General features: G+C 36.0%; 1 protein-coding gene across 1 annotated transcript in view; it reads left to right on the top strand.

Annotated features, from left to right (window-relative positions):
• LOC121369246 (ribitol-5-phosphate xylosyltransferase 1-like) overlaps positions 1–25,821 on the top strand; it is a 128,340-nt gene that overhangs the window by 96,029 nt on the left and 6,490 nt on the right. Inside the window, exon 4 of the mRNA XM_041494202.1 lies at positions 25,260–25,565. Coding sequence (XP_041350136.1) covers positions 25,260–25,565 — 306 coding nt within the window. The remainder of the gene's footprint in view (positions 1–25,259; positions 25,566–25,821) is intronic.

The raw sequence follows: 25,821 nt of genomic DNA on the forward strand, positions 1-25,821 counted from the left end.
CTATCATTATTACATAGCATCAAAACGAAATATTCCCTTAGTAGAGAGTGAAAGCTGTTTGACTGTTACTGTATAGTACTGTACAGATGGTTTTGTGCACAGACAACAACTTTATTTATAAACACTGACAACAGATCACTACGATAAAACTGAAAGTATCACGTTTTGCCCCCATATTAATACATGTAAGGAGGATAACTCTGGAAAGTACACTGGTTTTTGTACCAAATGATGTGTGTCCCTATTGCTCTAGATAAGTGAACTGCAGAGATCAGTCTATTTTAAGGGAAAGCTCAGTAATATTCATGAAGTTAATCACCGCCAAAACATTGTTTGAACACAACCATTAATGCCAGTGACCAGATTTCAAAATAAACTCAGGCAACAGGTAGTTAGTATTGTTTACATTTTTACTATTAGTGATGACTGTTAATTTAACTAAGTGGACTGTTGTCTTGGCATGTGAGTGAGATCGTACGCCTTTTCGCATAACCAAAACCGTTCTAATGCCAAAAAAAATAGGTTATAAAAAATAAATGTGTCAAATTAACATATTTGAGTATAAATACATGGCATACTTCAACAATAAAACTTGTAAAATAATCCCCAAAACAGTAATATTTTTTGGTGAACTTTTTTTACCCTCTTATAAGTCGACCCCCCAAGTTATAAAATAATTTTTGGGTGAAAAAAATTCGACTTATAGGCGAAGATATACGGTACTCAAAGTTGAAGACAGTTGTCAGTTTTATTCCCAGTGCTGGTATATATGATGAATCTCTTGTAGAGTGCTTGTCTCATAGGATGATCATCATCAATAGTCTTCTCCCATCCCCAGTCCAACCACTGTCTCGTGACTGGTACATCAAAGACTGTGGTATGTACTGCCGTTTTCCTATATCAAAGTGCATATAAGAGATCCCTTTCTGCATTTGATAGTAGTAGCCAGTATGTACAACAGCAGGATACCACTACATATATCTCTTGATCCAGTGTAAAAACACATTTGTAGTTAAAATGTGTGCTGAGCTGTTAAACTATCTTTCCTTCCTAACCTTGGCTGTGTCATGTACTTCCATATGTGTATGTACCGAGATGTCAGTTCACCCACTCCAATTGCATACATGTACATGTAGTTGCCATTTTTAATCAGATTATTAGTTTCCGTTGTAAAGAAAAAACATGTAATTTATTGATCTGTCAGTGTTTATTTCTAATATTGGTACTTGTTATTTATTGATGTACATGTGTGTGTTTCCATGTTTGTTTCTAATACTGGTATCTATCATACACCATGTGCATGCTGACTCTCTGTGAATAGGCCATTTGAATGTTATTTTGGTGTTCTGACAGCACTAGTAAGTAATCAAATGAGCATATCTCTCAGTGTGACACTGTCTGGGAACTGGAAACCGAAGATATTAATTGCCAGTCAACACATCCAGTCTCTGGATGCCCATTGGCAGAAGAGAATTTAGTTTCCAGTCCATTAGAGAGAATTTGTGGCAGGGTCTCAGATGGCTCTCTGATGGAGGAAATAGACTGGTGCTGACATATGTATGATAGATGAGAAATATGCCTTCACAGATCCCATAACATTAGTGTACAGTCAGGAGAAATAACTACAGATTCATTGTGATCATGACTTTTTGATTTGTGGAAATATTAAGTAATTCTGATACTCTTGTATGTGTTCCCTGGAGTTGGAGCTATGATTGAAACATCTGTCTGCAACAGTTCTATATCTGGATCTGGTAGTTTCATTAATTGATATTAGTTCTTGGCAAAGTAAATAAAAGATTTTGTATTGTCTGATTATGGAACCTGTGTAATGCAGACACCTGTTGAAAAAAAAAGGAAAATAATATTTGTTTAGCGCACACCTCAGCACATTTGTCAACTATGGCTATTTGGTATCTGATATCATATTGGTTTCTTTGGTATTTAGACAAGATCAAGAATAAACCCTCTGTTGCCATATAGACTACATCTACAGAAAAAAGCTTGGTCTACATGTATTTCTCTTTCAACCAGTGCACCACAACTGGTATATCATAGACATTACAGTACATGCCAAGGCCTTTAATATGCCAAACATTGGGAATTGGTTAAGAATGGAAAAAACCTGAGAGCATATAGGGCTATCAGTCATGTGTCCCATCACACCTGAGACTAGTGATCTACCACTGGGCTATATCCCCTCCCACTCTTCCCCCCCCCCCCCACCACACACACACACACACACACACAGGGAACCAGACTGTTGCCACACAAGTGTGCGGACCTAAGACTGTTTTAATACGGAAGACTACTATTAGTGTGATGTAGTTTGGTGACATTGATAAACAAGACTCATCACCTGATGTAAAGACAGAGTTAAATAGTTGAGCAAGAATAGGGCCCCAGACCCCTCGAGCCCCACCTAAGTCCCTGTCTGTCTCTTACAAGGAATATCTGTTGATTTGTGATATATTAAATAACAATGCAGTGGCCTTTGAAGGCAGATATTAATAGAAGTGGGTACCGTCTTGTGTTCATGAAGTGTTACATAGTGGACCATTTGCCATACACCATCAGCAGTATCCCCTTCCCAATATCCCAGTGGGATTGATATGCATGCCATCATTTGCATTTGGCATGTAAAGAGCATACCCTAAGTGTATTTCAGTGCTGTCAGTCTTTTTGTTTTTGTACTGTTTGCACACAGTTTTAAGTGTGGAATATACATCTGCCATAAAATATTATTTAATCTTATCTTAAAGGTATTATGAAACTCATCTGGTACTTTCAGCAGTTTCTTTTAAGTTGAAGTAAAGTTATCTGTAATTTCTGCAATAAAATATTATTTAATCTTATCTTGCAGGTGTTATGAAACTCATCTGGTACTTTCGGCAATTTAAAAAGTTGAAGTAAAGTGATCTGTATTTGTACTATTATTAAACAAAGATTATACTGATATCTGTTTAGTGGAGATTAACTCTCAACTTACTTTCATAAAGTGCTTTATCTTTCCCCTTTATTACATGTGCTAGTATTTCTGAAAACTTTGTATTCATGTTGCTTATTCAAGCCCTGCTTTGGCAGAGATAAAAAAAAAGGACTGATTTTGAAGTCTTTATTTTGGGAAACATTTTGGGGATATATTTTTTGTTCAGATCAAGTATATTAATTAGCAGTCATGCACTGTGACTGTTAATTTGTCTGTGGTGGCCCTACGGAGCAGTAACTGATGTTGATGGATGATTGACAAATCAGAGTGAAATGAACTCCGGGGGTCAAACAAATAATTTCTCTTGGCTCGGCTGAACTGCGGAGCTTGTTTCGCACAGAGATCAAAAATAGTTGGGCCCAAGGGTGATTATTGGCAAAGCAAATACTTAATTTGAAATCTTTCATGCAAAATGTATATTACATGTTAGTGAGAAATGGCAACTTGCCGAACAGATACAATAAAAAAAAAATTGACGAGAAAGATATTTTTTAAAGGTCACTGCAGAAAAAGAAATTATTTTCTTTTATGTCCGATTTAAAATCACATAAAAAAAATTATGTACTAAAATGTATTTTGTATTCAGTTGAAAAGATTAGGTTGCTATGATTTTGCACCAAAGATGTAGGTTGTATGTCAAACGTGTTTTCACAGACCGTTTGGTATGTGGCGGGTTGTAGCTCAGACGTTTTCACAGACCGTTTGGTATGTGGCGGGTTTTAGCTCAGACGTTTTCACAGACCGTTTGGTATGTGGCGGGTTCTAGCTCAGACGTTTTCACAGACCGTTTGGTATGTGGCGGGTTATAGCTCAGACGTTTTCACAAACCGTTTGGTATGTGGCGGGTTCTAGCTCAGACGTTTTCACAGACCGTTTGGTATGTGGCGGGTTTTAGCTCAGACGTGTTCACAGACCGTTTGGTATGTGGCGGGTTCTAGCTCAGACGATAGAGTGCTAAACTGAGGTGCTTGCATCATAGGATAGAACAACCTTAGGGGACCCATTCTCGGGGGGGGGGGGGGGGGGTCCGGTCCCAGCCAGTGCCCCACGACTCATTTACCAAAGGCCATGGTATGTACTGTCCTGTCATATAGTGCATATAAAAGATACCTTACTACTAATAGAAAAATGTAGCAGGTTTCCTTTAAGACTTGTATAAAAAAAAATACCAAATGTGTGACATCCAATAGTAGATGATTTATAAATCAATGTGCTCCAGTGGTGTCGTTAAACAAAACAAATTTTAACTATAGGCCATTACATGTATTGCCATTTTAGTCTGCAGTAATGCTGTTTTACACTGTGATACTCATGTACCATAGGGTGTTAAGACATTAAAATACACCTGCGAAGTTACAGTATTGTCTCAACGCTCCATTATTTTTCAGGAATGGAGAGTTACTTGGACATTCCCCAATACTTCTATTGTAGGGTGTTATATACATGTATGTTGTTATAGGCTGTGTTACATAAACTCTTCTATTGTAGGGTGTTATATACATGTATGTTGTTATAGGCTGTGTTACATAAACTCTTCTATTGTAGGGTGTTATATACATGTATGTTGTTATAGGCTGTGTTACATAAACTCTTCTATTGTAGGGTGTTATATATGTTGTTATAGGCTGTGTTACATAAACTCCTCTTTCCAGGCCTATGAAAGCAATATGTGAATGTGAGGCATGCATTAGTGGGGGGGCACAGACATATACTAGGACAAAAAAGTAAATGTTTTGATCCTTAGGGATGTGGGGCACAACCTGCAGGTCTGCTTTACATTACATATACTTCAAGGAGAATAATCTGTAGCTCCCCTTAGCATGTGAATCTATATGGTATCAGTTGGTAATATATTAAATAGCTCGCCATGATCTATCTTAGGGGAATTAATCACTCACTTCTGGGTTTTTTTTTACAGCAATGTCTAGTGTTCTATTGTTGTTGTTGGAATTAAAAAAAAAAATTGTTTGAGACGGTCTTACATACTTAATAAAAGCACTTGTGTTAAAGAATAATGAAAAAAAAAAGAACCTCGAGTGAAATAGTCTGGCTACTTGCTGTAATGTAATTATATCTATCCACAGCTTGATAAATCATCGTACCTGTCTCGTACCTGTAGTAGGTATGCAAAAATAGACACACCTGCTGTTGTGATATTAAGCCCAACAAAAATAAATGTTTTAAAAACCAGGTATGTTATATCAGTGCCCGTATAGAAATGAGAAGGTTATGTTTATTTTTTGGACAGACTGGCAATCAATATCTTATGATAACGAGCCAACGTAAAAAAAAAGTATATGAAAATCCATCAAAAAGAGTATTGAGTTGCCCACAAGCAGGTTTTATTACACTGGCCGAAGACCGAGATGAGTAGAGATTTATGGGGCTATTTTTGTTTTCTGTTATCCAGCTGTCACCTATACAAGATCTACCAGCATATGTACTGCCACTACCTTGGCAATCACTTGTAATGGGGAAAAATACCTCTTTTTTTTCTTTCTTTTTTCTCAAATCACCCTATCTTGTACTTGAGCAGTACTAATGAAAATCATGTCAACTTGCTTCCTTTTTTTCATACTCAATATTATATGAGTTTTTATTATTATTTTTTTTTTTATTATTTATTATTATTGTGTTTATAGGATGAAACAGCATATATGCTGCCATGCTGTTAAAATGACAGGTGACGTTAACAGACACATTTTTAACACGTTGGCCTGTTAACTGATGTCATGTTCTGTTTTCATGAACTTTTCACTGATTAGCTACAGTGTAGAAAATAGATGGCACTTCTTCGAATCTTTGTGAACGCCTGTGTGTTTTTTCACATCGTGTTATCACATGCAGTGCAAGACCTCCCCTCCTGCTAGGGTGCAGTTATAAATACATCTGTTACAGCAAGCTATCCACTGGAGAATGCATCACACATAAAGTAGAGTCGTTTTTTAATCTTTTTTTATGTTCTCTGATAGATGTAGGATTGTGTTTGTGTCATACATACCAGAGACCAGGATAGAACATTTAAATGCCACACTTAACACTTCATCTACAGTATTAAATTTTATATGACATTTTAAAGTGCAAGTATTATTTTTAAAAATAACGTTGAAACTTAAAAACTAGAACATTTATTTGAGGTTTAAAAAATATTTTTTATATTGTATATGCATTTTAATGATCTGTTGTCTTGATGTAATATTTATAGGATATTAAATCAGCTTCTATTTCGTATTATGTTTATGTCCCGAGTGAAATAATGTGCAATTGTCACAAGCTTTAGCGACATGATATGAAATTGTAGCGAGTTTAATATCCTATTTATTACTCATAATCAATATTTTGTTATATCACTCAAATCGCTTGGTTGATGTTGCTGTAAGATTGTAGTGTGCCAATTGATGATGTCATCGTGTGACTTCGAAGTGTTACATCCCACATTGCGTAATAGTAGGAAGTATCACTTTGATATGTACAAAGATATTTTTAATCATATGGGTAATAAACACATATATCACATCATGAATATTAGTCTTCCATTTAAAAAAATAAAAAATTGCTAATACATATGTATATGTATTAATTTCTGTTTAACCAGCAGTTGTTTAAAGCGACAAGTTCTTGCTAATATGATGATACAGTGTTTGTTAACAAACATAAGTACTTGTTGTATGTATCCATGAGCTGTTTTTCCATCAAACCCAGATCATACAGCTATTCATTTGACTGTTTACTTGTTTTTTGTAAAAGTGTTTTTGCTAACGAACATCAGTTTGTTTATTTTATAATCATTGTGTGTGTTTGGTGTTGAAACTGTGAAACATGCCAGCTCGGTATTATGACAGTCTGTGTTTTACTTCTTGGCAGCAAGTATGCTGAACTGTGTTAACTGCCAACCATGGGTCAGTGATAACCCAGAATTCTCTACCATCAATGAGCTGTGATAAAAAAAAGCCAAGAAAACCCCCCCAAATCACTCATGAATGCAGGATCTAGCTCAGTTGGTAGAATATGCTCGCCTGATGGGCTAATGGGGCATGTGCCCCCCCCCCCCCCCACTTCAGATATTTTGCTTTATATTTGCTTTATAATAGTATAAATGTGTGTAAATATAAAAGTGTGCCCCCCCCCACCACACACACACACACACACACACACACACACACACTTTTTAGCATCTTCCTATGCTCATGATAACAACTATAGTCTTATTCCAGAGGAAGCCATATCCAACATCTTAATCACTTATGTGAACTACCCCCTAACCGACCTTGTATGAAGGAGTAGAAGAGAATGTAACAGAGAATAAAACCAATGACAATTTAACACACAAATTTAACAAGTTTTAAAAGCTACCACGAACACGACCACAATGTAGGACTGCAGATTCAAAAACGAGGGTATACAGTCTGCCCATGTGTGGGTGTATGTCATACATCCGGCAAGGGGAGATAATTCTGCAGTGTAGGTTATGACTCGAGGTCGTACAGCATTGTTGTTGTGCTAGTACTAGGTAAGTATGAATAATAATGAAAATTAAAAACAAATTTTCTAAATATATCAAAGGTTGTGGTAGGATCAAACTACCGTAGACTAGTAGACCCATTTTCTGATTGTTTCTTTCCCATTACAACCAGTGCACCATGACTAATATAGCAAAGGCTGTGGTAAGTACTGTTCTGTCTGAACATGTATATAAATGATCCCTTGTTGCTAATGAAAACATGTAGCATCTTTTCTCTAAGACTACAAGTAAAAAATGACCAAATGTTTGACATCCAATAACTGATGGTTAATAAGTCAATGTGCTCTAGTGGTGTCATTAAACAATTTTTACAAACTTTAACTTTTAACTTGAACCATCCACATATACCTATAGTATGAGTTATACAGTATACCGATCAGTTATCTACAGACAACCTTTGTTTGATACCCAATAGCTAATTTATTTTTCGTGCTTGGCTGTCGTTAAACATTCATTTATTCAGTCATTCATTCATGTATAAACAGACCACTTTGTAGTTTTGACATTCTAGAAGTTTTGCCACCACTCAAGGAAATCTAACTGGCCATTAGGGAATATATTTTTACCTGCTGTAGTTTTCAGCTGCATGGCTACAATGTGGTTCGTTGTGAACTTTTTGCATAGTCCAATGACTGTGTTGCGTTACGCATATATACACATCCTGGTTTTGTTTCAACTTCTGAACCTGGTGTAACTCTAGTACTGTTAAATGTGCTAAAGCAGTCACTTGTACTAAGCTTCCATCTCTACTAAACAAGCACCTGTGTTGAGAGGTCACCGTAGGTTATATATTCACTATCTAACTAATGTTTGAGAAAGTCACTTAGTCATGACAGATGTTTTGGTTTGTGCCCTATGTATTACAGTAATACAGTTGATAATTTACACAAACATTTCACTAGCCGGGACTGTATAGGTTGGACTATACCAAATAAAATCTCATAGGCGACCATGTTAACATTTGTGTTTAAAAACACTATATGCAATATATCAACCAAACTATGACCCATACATATCAATACTACAACCCCTACCTCAAATTATTAACTGCAGAAAATGGTACCTTTCATGGCTCATTTTCGGTATAGTTAGATGTTTTTACCACACTTTTAGTTTTGCACAAAATTTGAGTACTTTTTTTTACATGTACCCCATACATGTTCGAAGCACAAGGCTACTTGACACAGTGAAATAAAATTGTATACATTTTTAGCCCAGATGAAACTAAATTTTTTTACAACCAACACACTCACATTTATAACCAATCACAGGACTTGTGGTGTTAACTTCTCTATCAAAAGTTTGGTGCTCCTCGAACTTTGACCCAGCTGGAAATTATTTGGTTTGGTGCTACCTATACAGGTGCATCATTTAATTTAGTATAAATTATTGTATATCTATCACATTATGGCATACAATTGCAAAATTGCTATATGAATTGACGGGTGGTTGATTCCTTTTCTCTGTGTGTTTGGTTTGGGGCTTCAAGGGTTTTATTCTTCAGTGAATTAAAGTTATAATTTGGGTTTGGTTTCTTGGTGCTTGTGATTTAATTTCTAAGTTTAAGTACAATTTCTACAGGTATGTATTGTTGAGATTAGTGTTTGCTTTCTCAGTGGCATTTCTAAATAGCTATGGTTTATTTTAAAATGTTTAGGGTTGTTTTTGTAAGGTTTTTGTTTTATTTTATTTTATGTTTTTTGGTGGGGTTTATTATTTTTTTTTATTATTATTATTATTACAATTATTATTATTAATTTAGTTTTCTTAAATATATAGTTATTTTAAAAAAATTAAAAAAATAAAAATTTAGTTTTGTGGTGGTATGTAGTTGGTATTTTATGAGACTGAAACCTTTTTCTTTGATAACCGGTTTACACTAGAACAACCTTAACATCAACTCATAATAAACTCATGTAATTGAGAATTTTTTTTTTATTAATTTTTTTTTCAAAGAGAGAAAGTTTGTTCTTAAAAGTTAAATTTTATGTATTTTCTTCATCTTTAAAAAACTCACTCAGCGTAATGTTAGTGTTTTTGTGTGACACTTATTTGTCATCATTTCCTTCAGTCAAGCTTCAGTCGTCATCACTGACATCAAACTTCCCACAGGTTTAATGTCGTTTTGCGAGGCAGTTAGCCAAGCAGCTTTACAGTCTTCACTTTCATCGAGCTTCGCTCAAAGCACTTTTAACTGCCGCATGATGGAAATTTTATTTATTGTACATGATCATTAATGCCGGCAGGCAGTACTCTTTTCAAATTGTCCACAACTTTAGAAATTGTTACAGCTCATGGGAGAATGGATAAATGCTAGAAAGCAATACACGTTTAAAAGACTTAGTGGTATTAAAACTTGTTCACCGTTTTTTTGAAGAACATGTAAATCCTTGAAAGTAATTCATGTTCAGAAGGCTTAGAACTGGTAACGTTGTCCACAGCTCAGAGGATAATGTTCAAGTACGGGCAAGCAACATGTATTTAGATGGATTATTGGTATTAAACTTGTTCAGTTTTCTGAAGGATGTATAAAGGCGTGAAAGCAATTCATGTTCTAAAGGCTCAGAGCTGTGTTTTTTAGAATTCAGTAAAAGTACATTGGTAGGTAGTTTAATTTTAGAAATAGATATTCAGATGGCTTAGGGCTGTGTAAATTTGACTTCAGTAAAAATAAACTGGTAGTAGGTTAATTTTAGAAATGGATTGCAAATTACTCCTGGCTAAATACTGAATAGTAAAGCTCTGAAACCCTTTTTTTTTGGGTGGGTGGGTGGGGATGAAGGGTGTTTGGAGTTGTTTTTTTAAAGCACAAGTCTTAGGTGTTGAGCTAGTGGATTTGTTAAACTCAGACATACAGAGAGAGAGAGAGAGAGAGAGAGAGAGAGAATTATATATATATATATATAGATATATACACGTATGTATATATATATATATATATACATGTATATATGTATATATATATATATATATATATATATATATATATATATATACACAAACACACACACACACACACACACACACACACACACACACATGTATATATACATAGTTGTCAAGACGGCACTTACTATGATCTGTGATGTACCATTGTCTTGCACAGGTTATAGAAGAGTGAGGAACGAGACTGAATAAGTAAAGTGATCTGTTGTTTGTGCGAGACGATATCTTCCATGTGACGGCTGTTCTTTGGGACATCACTGTAATTATGCATGCCTATATTGACTGTGTTGTGTTACGGGGTTGATGATGTTATTGATTAAAGAAGCTGGTGAATAAATGCAGGAAATGGCTACATCTGATGGAATGGTGGACCACAACACCAGCCTGAGGATGTTGGTCCTTGGAGAGTACATGGGTAAATTGAGATGTCTTGATAACACGGGTGTTAACAGCTGAGTTGTATCACATCATTTTCGTGTAACCCAGGGCATAAAGTAGTCTCTTCAGATGTTCTTTTTTGAAAACTGAAAGTGTTGACAGGCACTTCTAGTCAGCGAAATGGCACTTTTTTCTACTAAAATTTAGCAGTAGTGAGAAGTCTGAAGTGGGCATAACATTTTGGATTTCAGAAATAAAATCCTGTAACAGATGTGCCCTGACTTATTTAAATACCAAAGTTCAATTAGCACCTTGTCCATTACTTGCTTTACTTCAGCAGAAGACTGAACATCATTTGTATTTGATGAGTCAAGAGGGGGGACGAAGCCCAGTGGTACAGCACTCGGTCAGTGCACGGTCAGGGTGGGATCGATGCTCATCAGTGGGCCCATTGGGCTATTTCTCATTCCAGCCAGTACACCATGACTGGTATATCAAAGGCCGTGGTATGTACTACCCTGTCTTGGTGATGATGCATATAAAAGATATCAGACTGACCGCACATCGAGGGAGCGCTTTACAACTGGGCTACATGATACATCCCGCCCTCCTCTGAGTCAGAATTACCAAATATTTGACATCCAATAGCCGATGATTAATTGATCAATGTGCTCTAGTGGTGTCGTTAAACAAAACAAACAAGCAAAAAAATCATTTTAGTACCAGTAATGGCAGAAAATACTATTACTTTCATTTTAATATAACAAGGACATGCTATAGTAAAGTATGAATCAAACTTATGTTTTTGCTTGTTACAATGTATGAAAATCTGTAGTAACATTATAATGACCTGCTATTCTGTACAAGTAACTTGCATAACAAACATCAAGAGCTGAATTTACGCAGACAGTTTTTCTCAAATACAGGTGTTTAAGCATTGTAATTCTTAAATGCAGGTCTTTAAGCATTGTAAATACCTGCATTTTAACTCTTGTAAATCAAAAACAGGCTTTGTAAATTCGGCCCCAAGTTGTCTTTTATAGGTGAAAAATTATCATATTGACAATGTAATATCCCCACATTAACAGTTTACACAGACAGTTTGAAACAGGTTATACTATACATGACAACATCACACCTGACAGGTGTGATCACACCTGCCAGGTATAATAATGCAAGAAATGGCAAATCATATTCATATGGTCCGTTTCAAACATGCAGGTGTCTTGATACAGCTTGTAATTTGTCATCTATAAAAGGCATTTTTTAAATGCTTATTGTGCATTTTATTTGTTGTAATAGGTCATTATACTGCTAATACATTTTTCAAGTTTTAATTTCAGGAATTTTCATGAATAATATGCAATAAGCAAAAATATGGATTTTATCAGTTTCTTAATATTTTTGCATTTTTAAAAATTAATTGAAAATTCGACTGTTTAACTTACATTTTATTACCAAAAGTGATAGCATTTGATAATGAAATATTGCGATTCAGACTGAGTGTATATTCAGAACTTTTATGACCATTGTAATTTGAAGGTCTTTTCCATGGAACTAATATTACCAATTGAATGTCTCCTATTTCTTGAAAGAAATACCTGCATGGCTTTAATCTGATTGTGGAACCTTGAACATGGCTTATCCCACTTTGTAATGATGTCACTAGATGTCACTAAATGATTGCGATAGATTTACCCTATTACTGTTATTTTAACATACTAGTTGTCATAACAGAATATTGCTATTCTTAATAGCTTCATCTTTACAACAGACCTGTCCTTTTATATGGATATTCTGCATTATTTTTCCCCTTTGAGTGGAACTCTCTTTTACCATTGGGGGGGGGGGGGGGGGGGGGGGGGGGGGGGGGGGGGGTGGGTGTGGGGCAGTTATTGAATTTAAGAGCCACTTCTAGATTTCAAGGGAAGCACTGAAGTGGGTTAGTGGATTTTACTGGCATGACAGGCTTGCTATGAACACAACAAATGATAGAGAGAGACATCACATATTGTAGGCCTCTGGGAATTGAAAATTGGTGTAAACCATTTATCGATTGCACAAAACCAAATTCCAGTAACTGATTTGTTTTTTGCATAACCCATCATGACCATGTATATGTCATGACCATGTATATGATATCCTAAATTTATTGTGCAATTGAAAAATGGGTTACACAAAACCAGATTTACAAGAGCGATATGCAAACAAAACTATTGTTCTGACCATTTTTAGAGTCTGACATTGGATCAGCTATCGGATTCTTAAGGATGTGGGAACCACTGGTCTTGATATATCTTGGCCGTGTAATAAACAAAAGAGTGACCAGTGTGTGGGTGATAGACAGGCGGAGGCTGTCATACATGCTGCTGTCCCTGTTGTTCCAGCTCTGTAGATACATCTTTCCTTTGATTAGGCTATCTCTGTCGGCAGCGACTCCGTCCAGTTAGAGAATCATGGGGCTCATTACTCAGACATGATTCAAACCTTGTCAGCAAATTAAAGTGAGGGATTATCTCGGGGAATGCGTTTGGCTTAAGAGAGATGATCTTTGATTAAGTGGGCATGCTGGGATCTGCGGGCTCTGATAGCGGTAAAAGGACCACTCATACGCACTTCGGTAAAGTAATAGGTTTTTGTCTTTTAGCTGAAAGGTCTCGTGAATTAAGTTTGTGAAAGGCTTAAGAAGACATTAACTTAATTGAAGCTGTTTTCATCTCTGTGTAATTTGCTGCTTCTGCGGAAGTATAATAATGGATGGGGTTCATGAACAAAGATACATGGACATGCACCAATACTTGTGGTGATGGTGGTTAATTTACATTAGTGCAAAGTTGAATAGACAGTGCTTCAATATGTTTTAATTGTTTTAAGACAGTGTTTCTGCCAGTTATTTAATTGAATGCAACCACAGTCAACAGGGGATATGGGGGGGCCTCCCCCAGAAAGACCCCCTTCCCCCAGAAAGAAAAATGGGTTACGTTTTTGGGTTAGGGTTAAGAAAATCATACATTAATGATAAGAGTAATAAATTTTGTTAAAAGGTTAACTTCAAAAAACTAAAATCTGCAAAAAAAATTGGATATGGCGCTATACCTGTTTTATCCTCTGGCAGAAACCCTGGTATACCAAACAACGTCATCTGATGTTGAATGTAATTTTATAAGCCTGCAATGAAAAGAGTATAAAAGATTTTCCCTGTTTTTAAACATTTATTGAAATAAACCTGCTATGAAAATGGAATTTTGTCCCTTCTTTAAAAGTTTTATTGATTAAATCTGCAATGAAAATTGTGTAATACTTTGCCGTCATCTTCAAATATGCGTTGACATAAAACCTGTAATAAAACTGGTATAACATTTTGTTCCTTGAATGTTTTATTGAATATAATGTTAAAATATTGGCTGCTTTATTTATAGCACACGACTATTAAGTATAAGATGGACAACAAAATTTTATTACTTCCAGCGAACTGGCATTATTATGGAGTCTAGTCCAGCTATGAAATGAAAGAATGGACTTAATGAAAATTTAAGTGATCACATAAAGGGTTCTTCTTGGTTAGAGAGGTGCGCAACTCCAAGCAGATAATTGCATTCCCGTGACAGTTGTGATGGCTTGCGGTCAGTAACGGTCAGTTCATTTGGTGGTCCGTTTAGGAGGGGACACTTTGAGTTAGAATGACAATTAAAACTGGCTTCAAGCCGTAGGGGCCTCCTGGCCATTGTGTGCCGGGTGAGTCCCCCTTGACTGGACATGTCCTTCAAGGCATGTTTTAATGATTGTCTCCCAACTGCTGCATGATAAATTAGCTTTCAGTCATTGTGTCCGTGGAAAAGACCAACTGCCATTTGTTTACATTAGAGTTTTGAATCCAATGTGCAGTGTTTGCAATGTCTTCAAGCCTGTCCTGGATGATAAATAACCTTTGTGCATTCACATGCGTATCCGGGGATATTGTTGGTGCAGTATCAGGTCATCATGCAGCATATTCCCCCCATGTGACAATAAAGTTGACAAATTGTATTGAAGGGTTTTTCGGGGTTTTTTCTGTTTTTGTTTTTGTTTGGTCCAAGCTAAATTGTGGAAGTTTTCTTCCTTGAAAATTAAGAATCTAGTCTTGTATACTGGTACTGATTAGGGTCTCTACAAGTAATTGAATACTCGGGCACGGGCTGAGTCTAGCAAGACTCGAGTCCATTAACAGGACTCGAGTATTCTTACAAGGAAGAGCACTCTCATTTAATTATATTTTTTACGTCATTTTGCCATATGTTTGCCACCGGTTACATTATAGGGATATGAGACATGGGGGGGGGGGGGGGGGAGACAAAAGTCGAATGTGTGGAATGCAAAACAATGACATGATTTGGCATCCATTTTTAGTGCTGGAATAAAGATGTATAATGCTATTTTACTTTACTCCTTTGTCTCATTATCATTTAATGTAAGTGTCAGATACTCGGGTCCGGGTCAAGTTTGACCTTTGAGTACTCGAGTCTAATATTTTGGACTCATGGAGGCCCTAGAACTGATGGGTGTAGTTTGGAGTTGTTTAAAGTGACAGACCTAGTTTTTAAACTCTACTGTGTATTCTTCACTATTAGATCCATTTTCGATTTAAAGGGACATTCCTGAGTTTGCAGCAATTTTTAAGATGTTATCGACTAACAGAGACTTTTTAACTGCATAAAATATTAGTGGCTGTATATTAAACGTGTTTCTGACCGTTCTAATATTTGTACTAAGTTAAATTACATTTGATTTCCTAAAATATTGTTTTTTTGTACGTACGAAATTATTTGAAGACAAAATCCAGTTTGAGCTTCTTACAAATATTAAAACGACGAGAAACATATAGTATATACAGACACTGATATTCTAAACAAGAAAATATATTTCATATGTAAGTTTAATCGTATAAATATTCAGACGGAAGCATCTTACAATGCAGCAAACTCAGGAATGTCCCTTTAATTAAATCAGACGTTACTTACATTTTATTGTTTAGATTATCATTTTTTGTATATCCAAGTGTTTTTGGTCATCCTGGTGTTTGTAATATCTCAAAATGCAGTTTCCATAATACTAAAAACATATACCTCAGAGAAGTAATGGTTATATACACAAGCTCAAGACTGTTTTTAGTGGGTATTTTCCCATTTCAACGTACTTTATTGTAAGTTTATATGAATGTGTTACAGGTTTGTAGATTAACCAAACTTAGTATCCATTTTCAGGGGCTGAAACTACTAAGGTCTGCACCTTTAATGTTTTATTTCATATCTGATGACTAAGCTGTAATTTCCCTAACACAACTGATGGTTTGCTGCAGTGCAAAAAGAATCAGGGCAATTTAACAAACTAGTAAGTCTGACTAGTAAGTATTATCCAGCTACACAAAAAGGGCGTAAAGAGCCAGTTGCCCCCACTTGGTACGGCCCTGGAGGATGAGATGTTAGTGATAAAATGATTTTTTGGCACTGTTAAAATCTCCCATCAGCAATTAATGTTTTGTACACCGATAGATGTTTGAATGCAGTAATGGTTTTGATTGATAAGAGTGGATTTTTCTTGAACATGTAGTGATAAACACATACCTCATAATGATATAGATGGACCTCATAATGATAATTACACGTACATCCATGTGATAAGTTCGAATGATACCAGTGGGATTACATATGTAAGTTAAAATGCTTTGATAAGCATGGTTTTTAATGCTCTGTTCCACTCATAGTAATTTGCTAGATTTCTTATACACAGATATTTCTGGGAGGACTTGTTTCTGATTTGCATCAGTGAATTATATTAACAGGATTATTTTTTCAACTGTACACATGAAGTATAGCTATACCAAAATATAAGCAGTCTGTCATAGTGAAAAAAACTACTGTAACAAAACAAAAAAAGCCATTTCAGAAACTTGATTTTATTATGAGTTATGGTTTTATTGACCACATGCTGTCATGGAATTGTCAGAGAGTTGATGTATTTTTGTTAATAGCTAGTCAGATAGTTTCTGCTGACACAAGCAAAAAACCCCACCATCCTATAATAAACACCTACAGTGAAACCTCTTTGAACTGGACACCCACAGGACTAAATAAAAAAAATCTAGTTTTAGAGTATCCAGTTTAGAAAGGTTCTGTTTTGTCCTGATCGATATTTAAAAAGAGACTGAAAAACATCCGGTTTTGAGGGAATTCCAGTTTACAGAGGGTCTGGTTTAGAGGGATTTCATTGTATACATTATTCAGAGCTGTACTGTATGGTAGTATGTAATAGTATGGCAAAATCTGTTTTATGAAATAAAACTTGGAAAAGAATAATCTATTATATACAATATACATTCTAAGTCTAATATCTGTATTATATGCATTTTACATTCTAAGTTTTAAGTTAAAGCTGTTTCTGTTATGCATATACAAAAATAATAGATACAATAGATAAAAATAGATAATATATTGTATTGTACCCCATCCCAGGAAGTACTGTATAGGTGGTAATCCAGGGGCATAGGGTTTTGCTGACCTCTCTTTGTATAAGTTCATATAAAAGACCCATTGCAGGTAATTAAAAATAACAGCATATATGACAATGTAGGCGATGATACATTCACGGCATAACCTATTCCAGTTGCGGTGTAATTCCATTGCTGAAGAAGTATCTCAGACATGATCATTTATCCTGTTTGTGGGATGGTGCATATAAAGGATTCCTTGCTACTAATGGACAAATGCAGCAGGTTTCTGAGACTATGTGTCAAAGTGACCAAATGCAGCAGGTTTCTGAGACTATGTGTCAAAGTGACCAAATGTAGCAGGTTTCTGAGACTATGTGTCAAAGTGACCAAATGTAGCAGGTTTCTGAGACTATGTGTCAAAGTGACCAAATGTAGCAGGTTTCTGAGACTATGTGTCAAAGTGACCAAATGTAGGAGGTTTCTGAGACTATGTGTCAAAGTGACCAAATGTAGGAGGTTTCTGAGACTATGTGTCAAAGTGACCAAATGCAGCAGGTTTCTGAGACTATGTGTCAAAGTGACCAAATGTAGGAGGTTTCTGAGACTATGTGTCAAAGTGACCAAATGCAGCAGGTTTCTGAGACTATGTGTCAAAGTGACCAAATGCAGCAGGTTTCTGAGACTATGTGTCAAAGTGACCAAATGTAGCAGGTTTCTGAGACTATGTGTCAAAGTGACCAAATGCAGCAGGTTTCTGAGACAATGTGTCAAAGTGACCAAATGTAGCAGGTTTCTGAGACTATGTGTCAAAGTGACCAAATGTAGCAGGTTTCTGAGACTATGTGTCAAAGTGACCAAATGTAGCAGGTTTCTGAGACTATGTGTCAAAGTGACCAAATGTAGCAGGTTTCTGAGACTATGTGTCAAAGTGACCAAATGCAGCAGGTTTCTGAGACTATGTGTCAAAGTGACCAAATGCAGCAGGTTTCTGAGACTATGTGTCAAAGTGACCAAATGTAGCAGGTTTCTGAGACTATGTGTCAAAGTGACCAAATGTTGGACATGTAATAAGCACTGAGTAATAAATGAATGTGCTTTAGTGGTGCCATTAAACAAAACAAACTAGAATAAACATTCTCAAGTACCAATCATAGCTTTGCTTAAAACATCCTCTTCACTCTGACTTGTGCAGAGATACGACTTTGATTTTGTCATTCAGATTTATATCCTTGCAAATTTTGTGGAGTAGAATATATGTCCAGGCGGACTCATGCAATATGATAAAACTGGTGTTTGGGGTTTTTTCTATTTTCATCAAAACTATAAAAGAAATGCAAGTTTAGTTGAATTAGCTGGTTGTGCTGTAGGCAATGGTTAACAAAAATGGCCTAATAATTTATTTATGTTTTTAAATTCCATTTTTCTGAAACTGGCTACTATGAAAACATGTTCACCCAGTAGCAAATAATTGCAAAACGCCCGGTAGCTGTTTTTATTTTATGATATCACTAGAATTATTTTTTTTAACTTACAAGTCTAATACTCCTGCTTCCATTAAAACTGCATTTAGAATTTAAAATAAAACATACATCATGTTTAAAAGATTGATATGTCATTGCAGTGATTACACAATCACTGTTTGTTTGTGCTTGCTCTGCTGAATCATATTTTGGAATCTTAATTCATTTTTCATTCATGTAATGATGCTTCAGAAATCTATTTTGGCTGTTTGCCATTTTAAGAGGTATTTATGCAGGTACCTCTGTCAATATATGCATACACTGTAATGTTTGGAATATTAAAACATTTGCGATCGATTGGTCTGTACATCTTCAACAACTGTACGGTACATTTCCTGCAGATAAGAAATCTTAGCAATAATCACTCTGTTATTTCTTGCACAATACAAACATTATACTTGCACTGAAAACAATCTCCTGTTGTATTTCACTGATGTAAAAGATGCTGCCTTGAATAGCTTTATGTATTACTGTTATCAGATATGTTATCTGAGCTTCTAAGACAATACTAGCATCCAACGACAGAAAGTAGTAACTAATTTTTATCTTGTTTTGATAACAAACTATAAAAACCTTTGTTGTGAATGATTAATGACCAGTTGATTGCAGAAACAAGACTGTTGATTAAACTTGTAATTGATTTTAAGCGGTTTTTTTTCAGTGAATATGTGTTGTTTAGGGGTTGGAAAGTAACTTGGTCACTGGTAGTGCTAGTTTCTGGCTTTGTGATCAGGAAGAGTCTGTTAAGCTAACTGTAGTTCAGTTAGTAATAATTCATTGCAAAAGTTATCTGGCCATAATTTAGTAACTTGAACAATGTTAAATCTCAATTCTGACCAAAATGTTAGTTACTAGGTTTTGTAATTGGACACCAAATTATAATTAACATGTTGAATAACACTGCTGAGGTACATTTACAAGGAACATTTTGTTTTTTAAATTTTGATTAGCAACATTTCTAGTCAGTTGAAAATTTATAAACAACTACTGTTTACTATTTTAAATTTGTGTGGTGATCTCTGAAACTTGCTTAGCGAATCATAAAATGATACTGAAAAAATATTTCCCTGATTTATTAACAAATCATTTATGGATGTCAAACATTTAAAAATTCTAACTTATAATCTTTATAGGATTCGACTACATTTTTCCATTAGCAGCAAGAGATTTTTTATATGCACTTTTAACAGATGAGAACATTCTATGGTGGGCTGTAGTGAACGATGTGTGAAATGCACACAGTGTGTAGGAGATTCCCATGTGTCTGTCCACCCACTTCCATGAAACTTCCATAAACATAGGCAGTACTTTATTGATTGGTTATCAGTAATGTAGCTGATCTTACCCAGTATAGGAAGTAGCCCAAGCAGGATTGGTGTCATATGGGTTACCTCAAGGGCAGCTCAGACCCTAGTTCAAGAACATGAAAATGGATTAATTTGGTTACTCTACAAACCTGTAAACATCATGATAAATTTACAATAGGGTAAAAATTAAGAGTGTGATGTTGAAATGGGGAAATACCCTTAAAACAGACTAGAAATCATCTCCATAAGCATTATTTCTCGGAAGTATATGTGGTTTTAAAAATATGAACAAATTAATTTTGTGGTTTTAGGATGACCAAGAACACTTCAGATGTACGGAAATGGATAATATAAACAATAAAATGTGTAATATCTCATTTAAATCATTAACATGTACTGGCAGTTTGGTATTATTTAGTGTTTTAAGTACCTTCCTGCAATATGGTAAGAAGATACAGTATCTTTAAGACAAGGTACCTGGATATCACTGTTGTCTAATTATCCTGTAAACAATAGGCTATAGATACAGTACCTTTAAGACAAGGTACCTGTATATCACTGTTGTCTAATTATCCTGTAAACAGTAGACTATAGATACAGTACCTTTAAGACAAGGTACCTAGATATCACTGTTGTCTAATTATCCTGTAAACAATAGGCTATAGATACAGTACCTTTAAGACAAGGTACCTGTATATCACTGTTGTCTAATTATCCTGTAAACAATAGGCTATAGATACAGTACCTTTAAGACAAGGTACCTGTATATCACTGTTGTCTAATTATCCTGTAAACAATAGGCTATAGATACAGTACCTTTAAGACAAGGTACCTGTATATCACTGTTGTCTAATTATCCTGTAAACAATAGACTATAGATACAGTACCTTTAAGACAAGGTACCTGTATATCACTGTTGTCTAATTATCCTGTAAACAATAGGCTATAGATACAGTACCTTTAAGACAAGGTACCTTGATATCACTGTTGTCTAATTATCCTGTAAACAGTAGGCTATAGATACAGTACCTTTAAGACAAGGTACCTGTATATCACTGTTGTCTAATTATCCTGTAAACAGTAGACTATAGATACAGTACCTTTAAGACAAGGTACCTGTATATCACTGTTGTCTAATTATCCTGTAAACAGTAGACTATAGATACAGTACCTTTAAGACAAGGTACCTGTATATCACTGTTGTCTAATTATCCTGTAAACAGTAGACTATAGATACAGTACCTTTAAGACAAGGTACCTGTATATCACTGTTGTCTAATTATCCTGTAAACAGTAGACTATTGATACAGTACCTTTAAGACAAGGTACCTGTATATCATTGTTGTCTAATTATCCTGTAAACAGTAGACTATAGATACAGTACCTTTAAGACAAGGTACCTGTATATCACTGTTGTCTAATTATCCTGTAAACAGTAGACTATGCTAGATGCAGTACCTTTAAGACAAGGTACCTGTATATCACTGTTGTCTAATTATCCTGTAAACAGTAGACTATAGATACAGTACCTTTAAGACAAGGTACCTGTATATCATTGTTGTCTAATTATCCTGTAAACAGTAGACTATTGATACAGTACCTTTAAGACAAGGTACCTGTATATCACTGTTGTCTAATTATCCTGTAAACAGTAGACTATGCTAGATGCACAGGTTAACTGAAGAATACTTTGAACAAAAAAGAGGTATTTGGGTTTTTTAATCTTTTCTTTTTTCCCCTTGAAAATTACATTCATAATTTATTTCAACTCACAAATAACTATTTCTGTTCCTACAAGAGCACTCATTTGAACATGTCTATTACCATTAGACTATAAAGACAAGCTACCACAGCCATTTTGTGGTAAATACTCGGCATCAAGACAATTTTCTTCTTCATCAATTTCCATTTCCACCAGTCAAGCAAGGGCAAAGCACTCAAGAAAAAAGTTTAAACATTTTATAATTAAACAAGGGGATGCTAAAGATGCCCTTCATCTTTGGGGGGTCACAGCACATTAAGATGTCCGCAGTGATTGCCTCATCTAGTATTGGATGTACTGGTCACATGATGCACCATGTTACGTCTTCTGGCGCCACTCTCTGTATGAGAGATTAATTTAGTTAATTAAGTATGATCGGATTTTCAGATGCATTGTCCAGCTTAGACGGTACTGAACTTTATTTTCTGTATTGATCTGTGAAGTCACTTTGCTGGTCGGCCTTCACAGAGTTGTCTTGTTCAGCCACGAGCATGTCTTAATCGGAGAAGGAAAGCTTTTGTCGCCGCGGAACGTCTTTAAATGTGAGCCGGGTTAATTGTGGCTATCTATGGCTGTGTAGATCAAAAAGGGCTCAAAAAGAGTTGTGATGTTTTTTGGGGTTTATAGACCACATGTTTAAAAGGTTTGGAGCCATATTAGATTGTTTCATGGAAACAAAAGTGAAGTAATTTTTGGTTGATTTCACCCTTTTTACATGCACTACTAAATTATTGATGTTAATTGGAATTTATCGTTAATTAAAAGTTGTTGTGTTTTTAAAATCTATAATGAAGTGGAAAGAGTATTTCCTTTAATGCAGTCACATTACCTTTGGTAAGCAGACATCTGTTTTAAGAGGTCAACATATTATGACCCAAATCATGTAATATGCATTAGGTAGCTATTCAATATGGTTCAATACATCATTAAATAAAACATTTCTTATTTTTTTCTTATCCTTTTTCTGTTCAGCATGGGTTTGTATGTATGCAGTGTTGTTTGACATATTTCACTGTTATGGCCCGATCACACTGGCCCGAATGCCATTCTGTTTATTTTCCGAATAGGAATTTAGATGTTCGGGGAGCGAACGGATCATATTCGGGAAGCATTCGGTGTGTTCTAGGAACATACTGGCTGTTCAGCTCCGTACGGATGCATACGGAACAGCATTCGGTAGCTCCAAAAATTTGTTGTGCATGTTCAAAATAATTTTCATCGACCATCCGAATGTGGCGTCCATGTGTATTCGGGAAGTATTTGGGAAGCATTCTAGGAGCATACGGCATGTACGGAAAACGTTCGGGAAGTATGCGTCTAGTTCTTGGTGCATTCGGAATGAAAATTTGGAGGTGCTGGGTTCCATATGCTTTCCGAACACCCCGAATGGACCTAGAACATGACGAATGCTTTCCGAACGTTTTCAGTATCCTTTCCGGATTTTTTTCATTTATGTATAACGAATAGCCAGAACCCTTCCAGTATTCTTTCAGAACATTTTCCGAACTGCTCGTACACTTCCAGAATGCACAGTATGTTCCGTATGCTTTCCGAACACCCTGAATGGATATAGAACATGACGAACACTTTCCGAACGCTTTCCGAACCCTTGCGGAAAGCATGCGGAAAGAGTTCGGTCCATTCTAGGTCGATTCGCCGTGTTTGGAAAGCATACGGAAAGCGTTCGGAAAGGAAACCTTTCGAAGTCAACATGCGGGAAGTATTCGGTCTATTCTGAAAGCATTCTGAAACCATACTAAAAACATTCGGAAAACAAACGGAAAGCATCTGGTGATACATTGGGGAAAACACATTTGGAGGGACATTCGGCCAGTTTAAAAAATCACACCACTTTCGTATACGGAAAACAAACGGAAGCTCATTTGGGCCAGTATGATCGCCCCATTACTTCAAAGATGAACAGACTGGTCTTGGTGGTGTCGTGGTTAAACCATTGGACATAAGGCTGGTAGGTACAGGGTTTGCAGCTCGGTGTCGGCTTTCACCCAGAGCCAGTTTTAATGACTCAGTGGTGTAAGACCACTACACCAACTTCTCTCTCACTAACAACTAACAACTAACTATTAACCCTCTGTCCTGGACTGACAGCCCAGATAGATGAAGTATGTGTCCAGGACAGTGTGCTTGAACATTAATTGGATATAAGCACGGAAATAAGTTAAAATGAAAAGGATAGATGAACAATCATATTCTTGTTGATCAGTTAAAACACAAGTTCTATTTCAAATAATATGTTGGTAATATGCCAAATTGTGATGTGGTTTTATATACATGTGTGAACAAGGTCATTGGTTAGTAAAAGTGTATTAGTCCCCTACCGCTCCAACTGAAGGGGACTGTAGGCTTTGTCTGTAGCTTTATCATGTACTGTTACAGATCAGTTTTGATAGATATTAGATATTTGATAGAGTTATTTGTTTTCCAGACTCTTTGTTTTAGAATGCCTTGAGTTATTGACCTGAAATTTTGTGTATAGCTTTATTATGTACTATTACAGATTAAGTTTGACTTTCATGGCAATTTACCTATTTTGAATTTAGGAGATGTGAACATTCGTTGGCTCAGGTAGGGGACATGTACCGGTATTGCTTTAGCAGTACTCTCAGAATGCTTGTTTTGTTTAATGGTACCCACTAGAGCACATGCATTTATTAATCATCGGACGTTGAATGTCAAACATTTGGTAACTGTTGTCATATAGTCTTAGAGAGGAAGTTTGCTACATTTTTCCATTAATAGCAAGGGGTCTTTTATATGCATCATCCCGCAGACAGGATAACACATAACATAGACTTTGATATACCAGTCGTGGTGTACTGACTGGATGGAGAAATAGACCAATAGGCCTACAGATGGGGGTCGATCCCAGACCGACTGCACATCAGGCAAGTGCTTTACCACTTGACTACATCCTGTCCCTGTTGGTTAGTAGATCTATAAGCACTAAGCTACTTCACAGACACCTATGTTATATACCAGTGTGTGATACTTTCTCATGGAGGAAATATGAAAAACTTGGTTCCTCAATACGACTTATTAATAAGGGTTATATATAAGCATATTGATCAAAACTTATTAATGTAAAATAACACCAGCTAAAACTGACCAAAACGTCTACTAATCTTGAATTAATTTGGTTGAGTATACAAAGTGAGTTACAAGAGGCATCTCAGGAGAGTGAGCGATGATGGTCATGAGCTAGACTGGTTTTTTCATATAACATTAGATGAATCTAATGTGATAGATGTTGGTACCAATCAAATTGTTCGCATGTGCTCACCATCCAGAACGCACCATACATGTAGGTGAACAGCAACCATACTTACCAGTCACATTTTTATTTTTTAGATTCCGAACTGGACCGGGTGTGATTCCGAGCAAAGTCCCGCGTGACACGGAGAATCTTGTCCTAGTTCTGAATGGACGGGAGACGTCAAAGATAGATTTCGCCAAACTCTGGCTGGATTTTCTACCCACTCTGCCCAACCTGAAAAACGCTGCCGTGATCATCCTGGGCAATGAGCAGTGCAGAAACGACTGGTTGAAGCCTTACCTCCGGTCAAAGGGAGGACCGGTCAAGTTGTTCTTCCTGACCTATGACAGCCCGGACATCGACAATACAGACTTCTATCAGTGGCCAGTCGGTGTTGCCACGTAAGAACATTTTATTTACTTTTTAGATTTTTAGGGCCCAAAAATATGAAAGGTGATAATCATACATTGATTTTAGATGTCTTGAATACAGAACAAATAAGATGCATGCGAATGGCTAAATATCTGCATATTTTATCATTAACAATTGTTTAGGAAGGTTACATGTCACTTGCGTAGGAAGCACACTTTTCAGATATTTTGCTTTATATTTGCTTTATAATAGTGCAAAAGTGTGTAAATATAAAAGTGTTCTCTC

The sequence above is a fragment of the Gigantopelta aegis genome, chromosome 3, assembly GCF_016097555.1.
Source record: "Gigantopelta aegis isolate Gae_Host chromosome 3, Gae_host_genome, whole genome shotgun sequence".
In the NCBI taxonomy this organism is placed as follows: domain Eukaryota; kingdom Metazoa; phylum Mollusca; class Gastropoda; order Neomphalida; family Peltospiridae; genus Gigantopelta; species Gigantopelta aegis.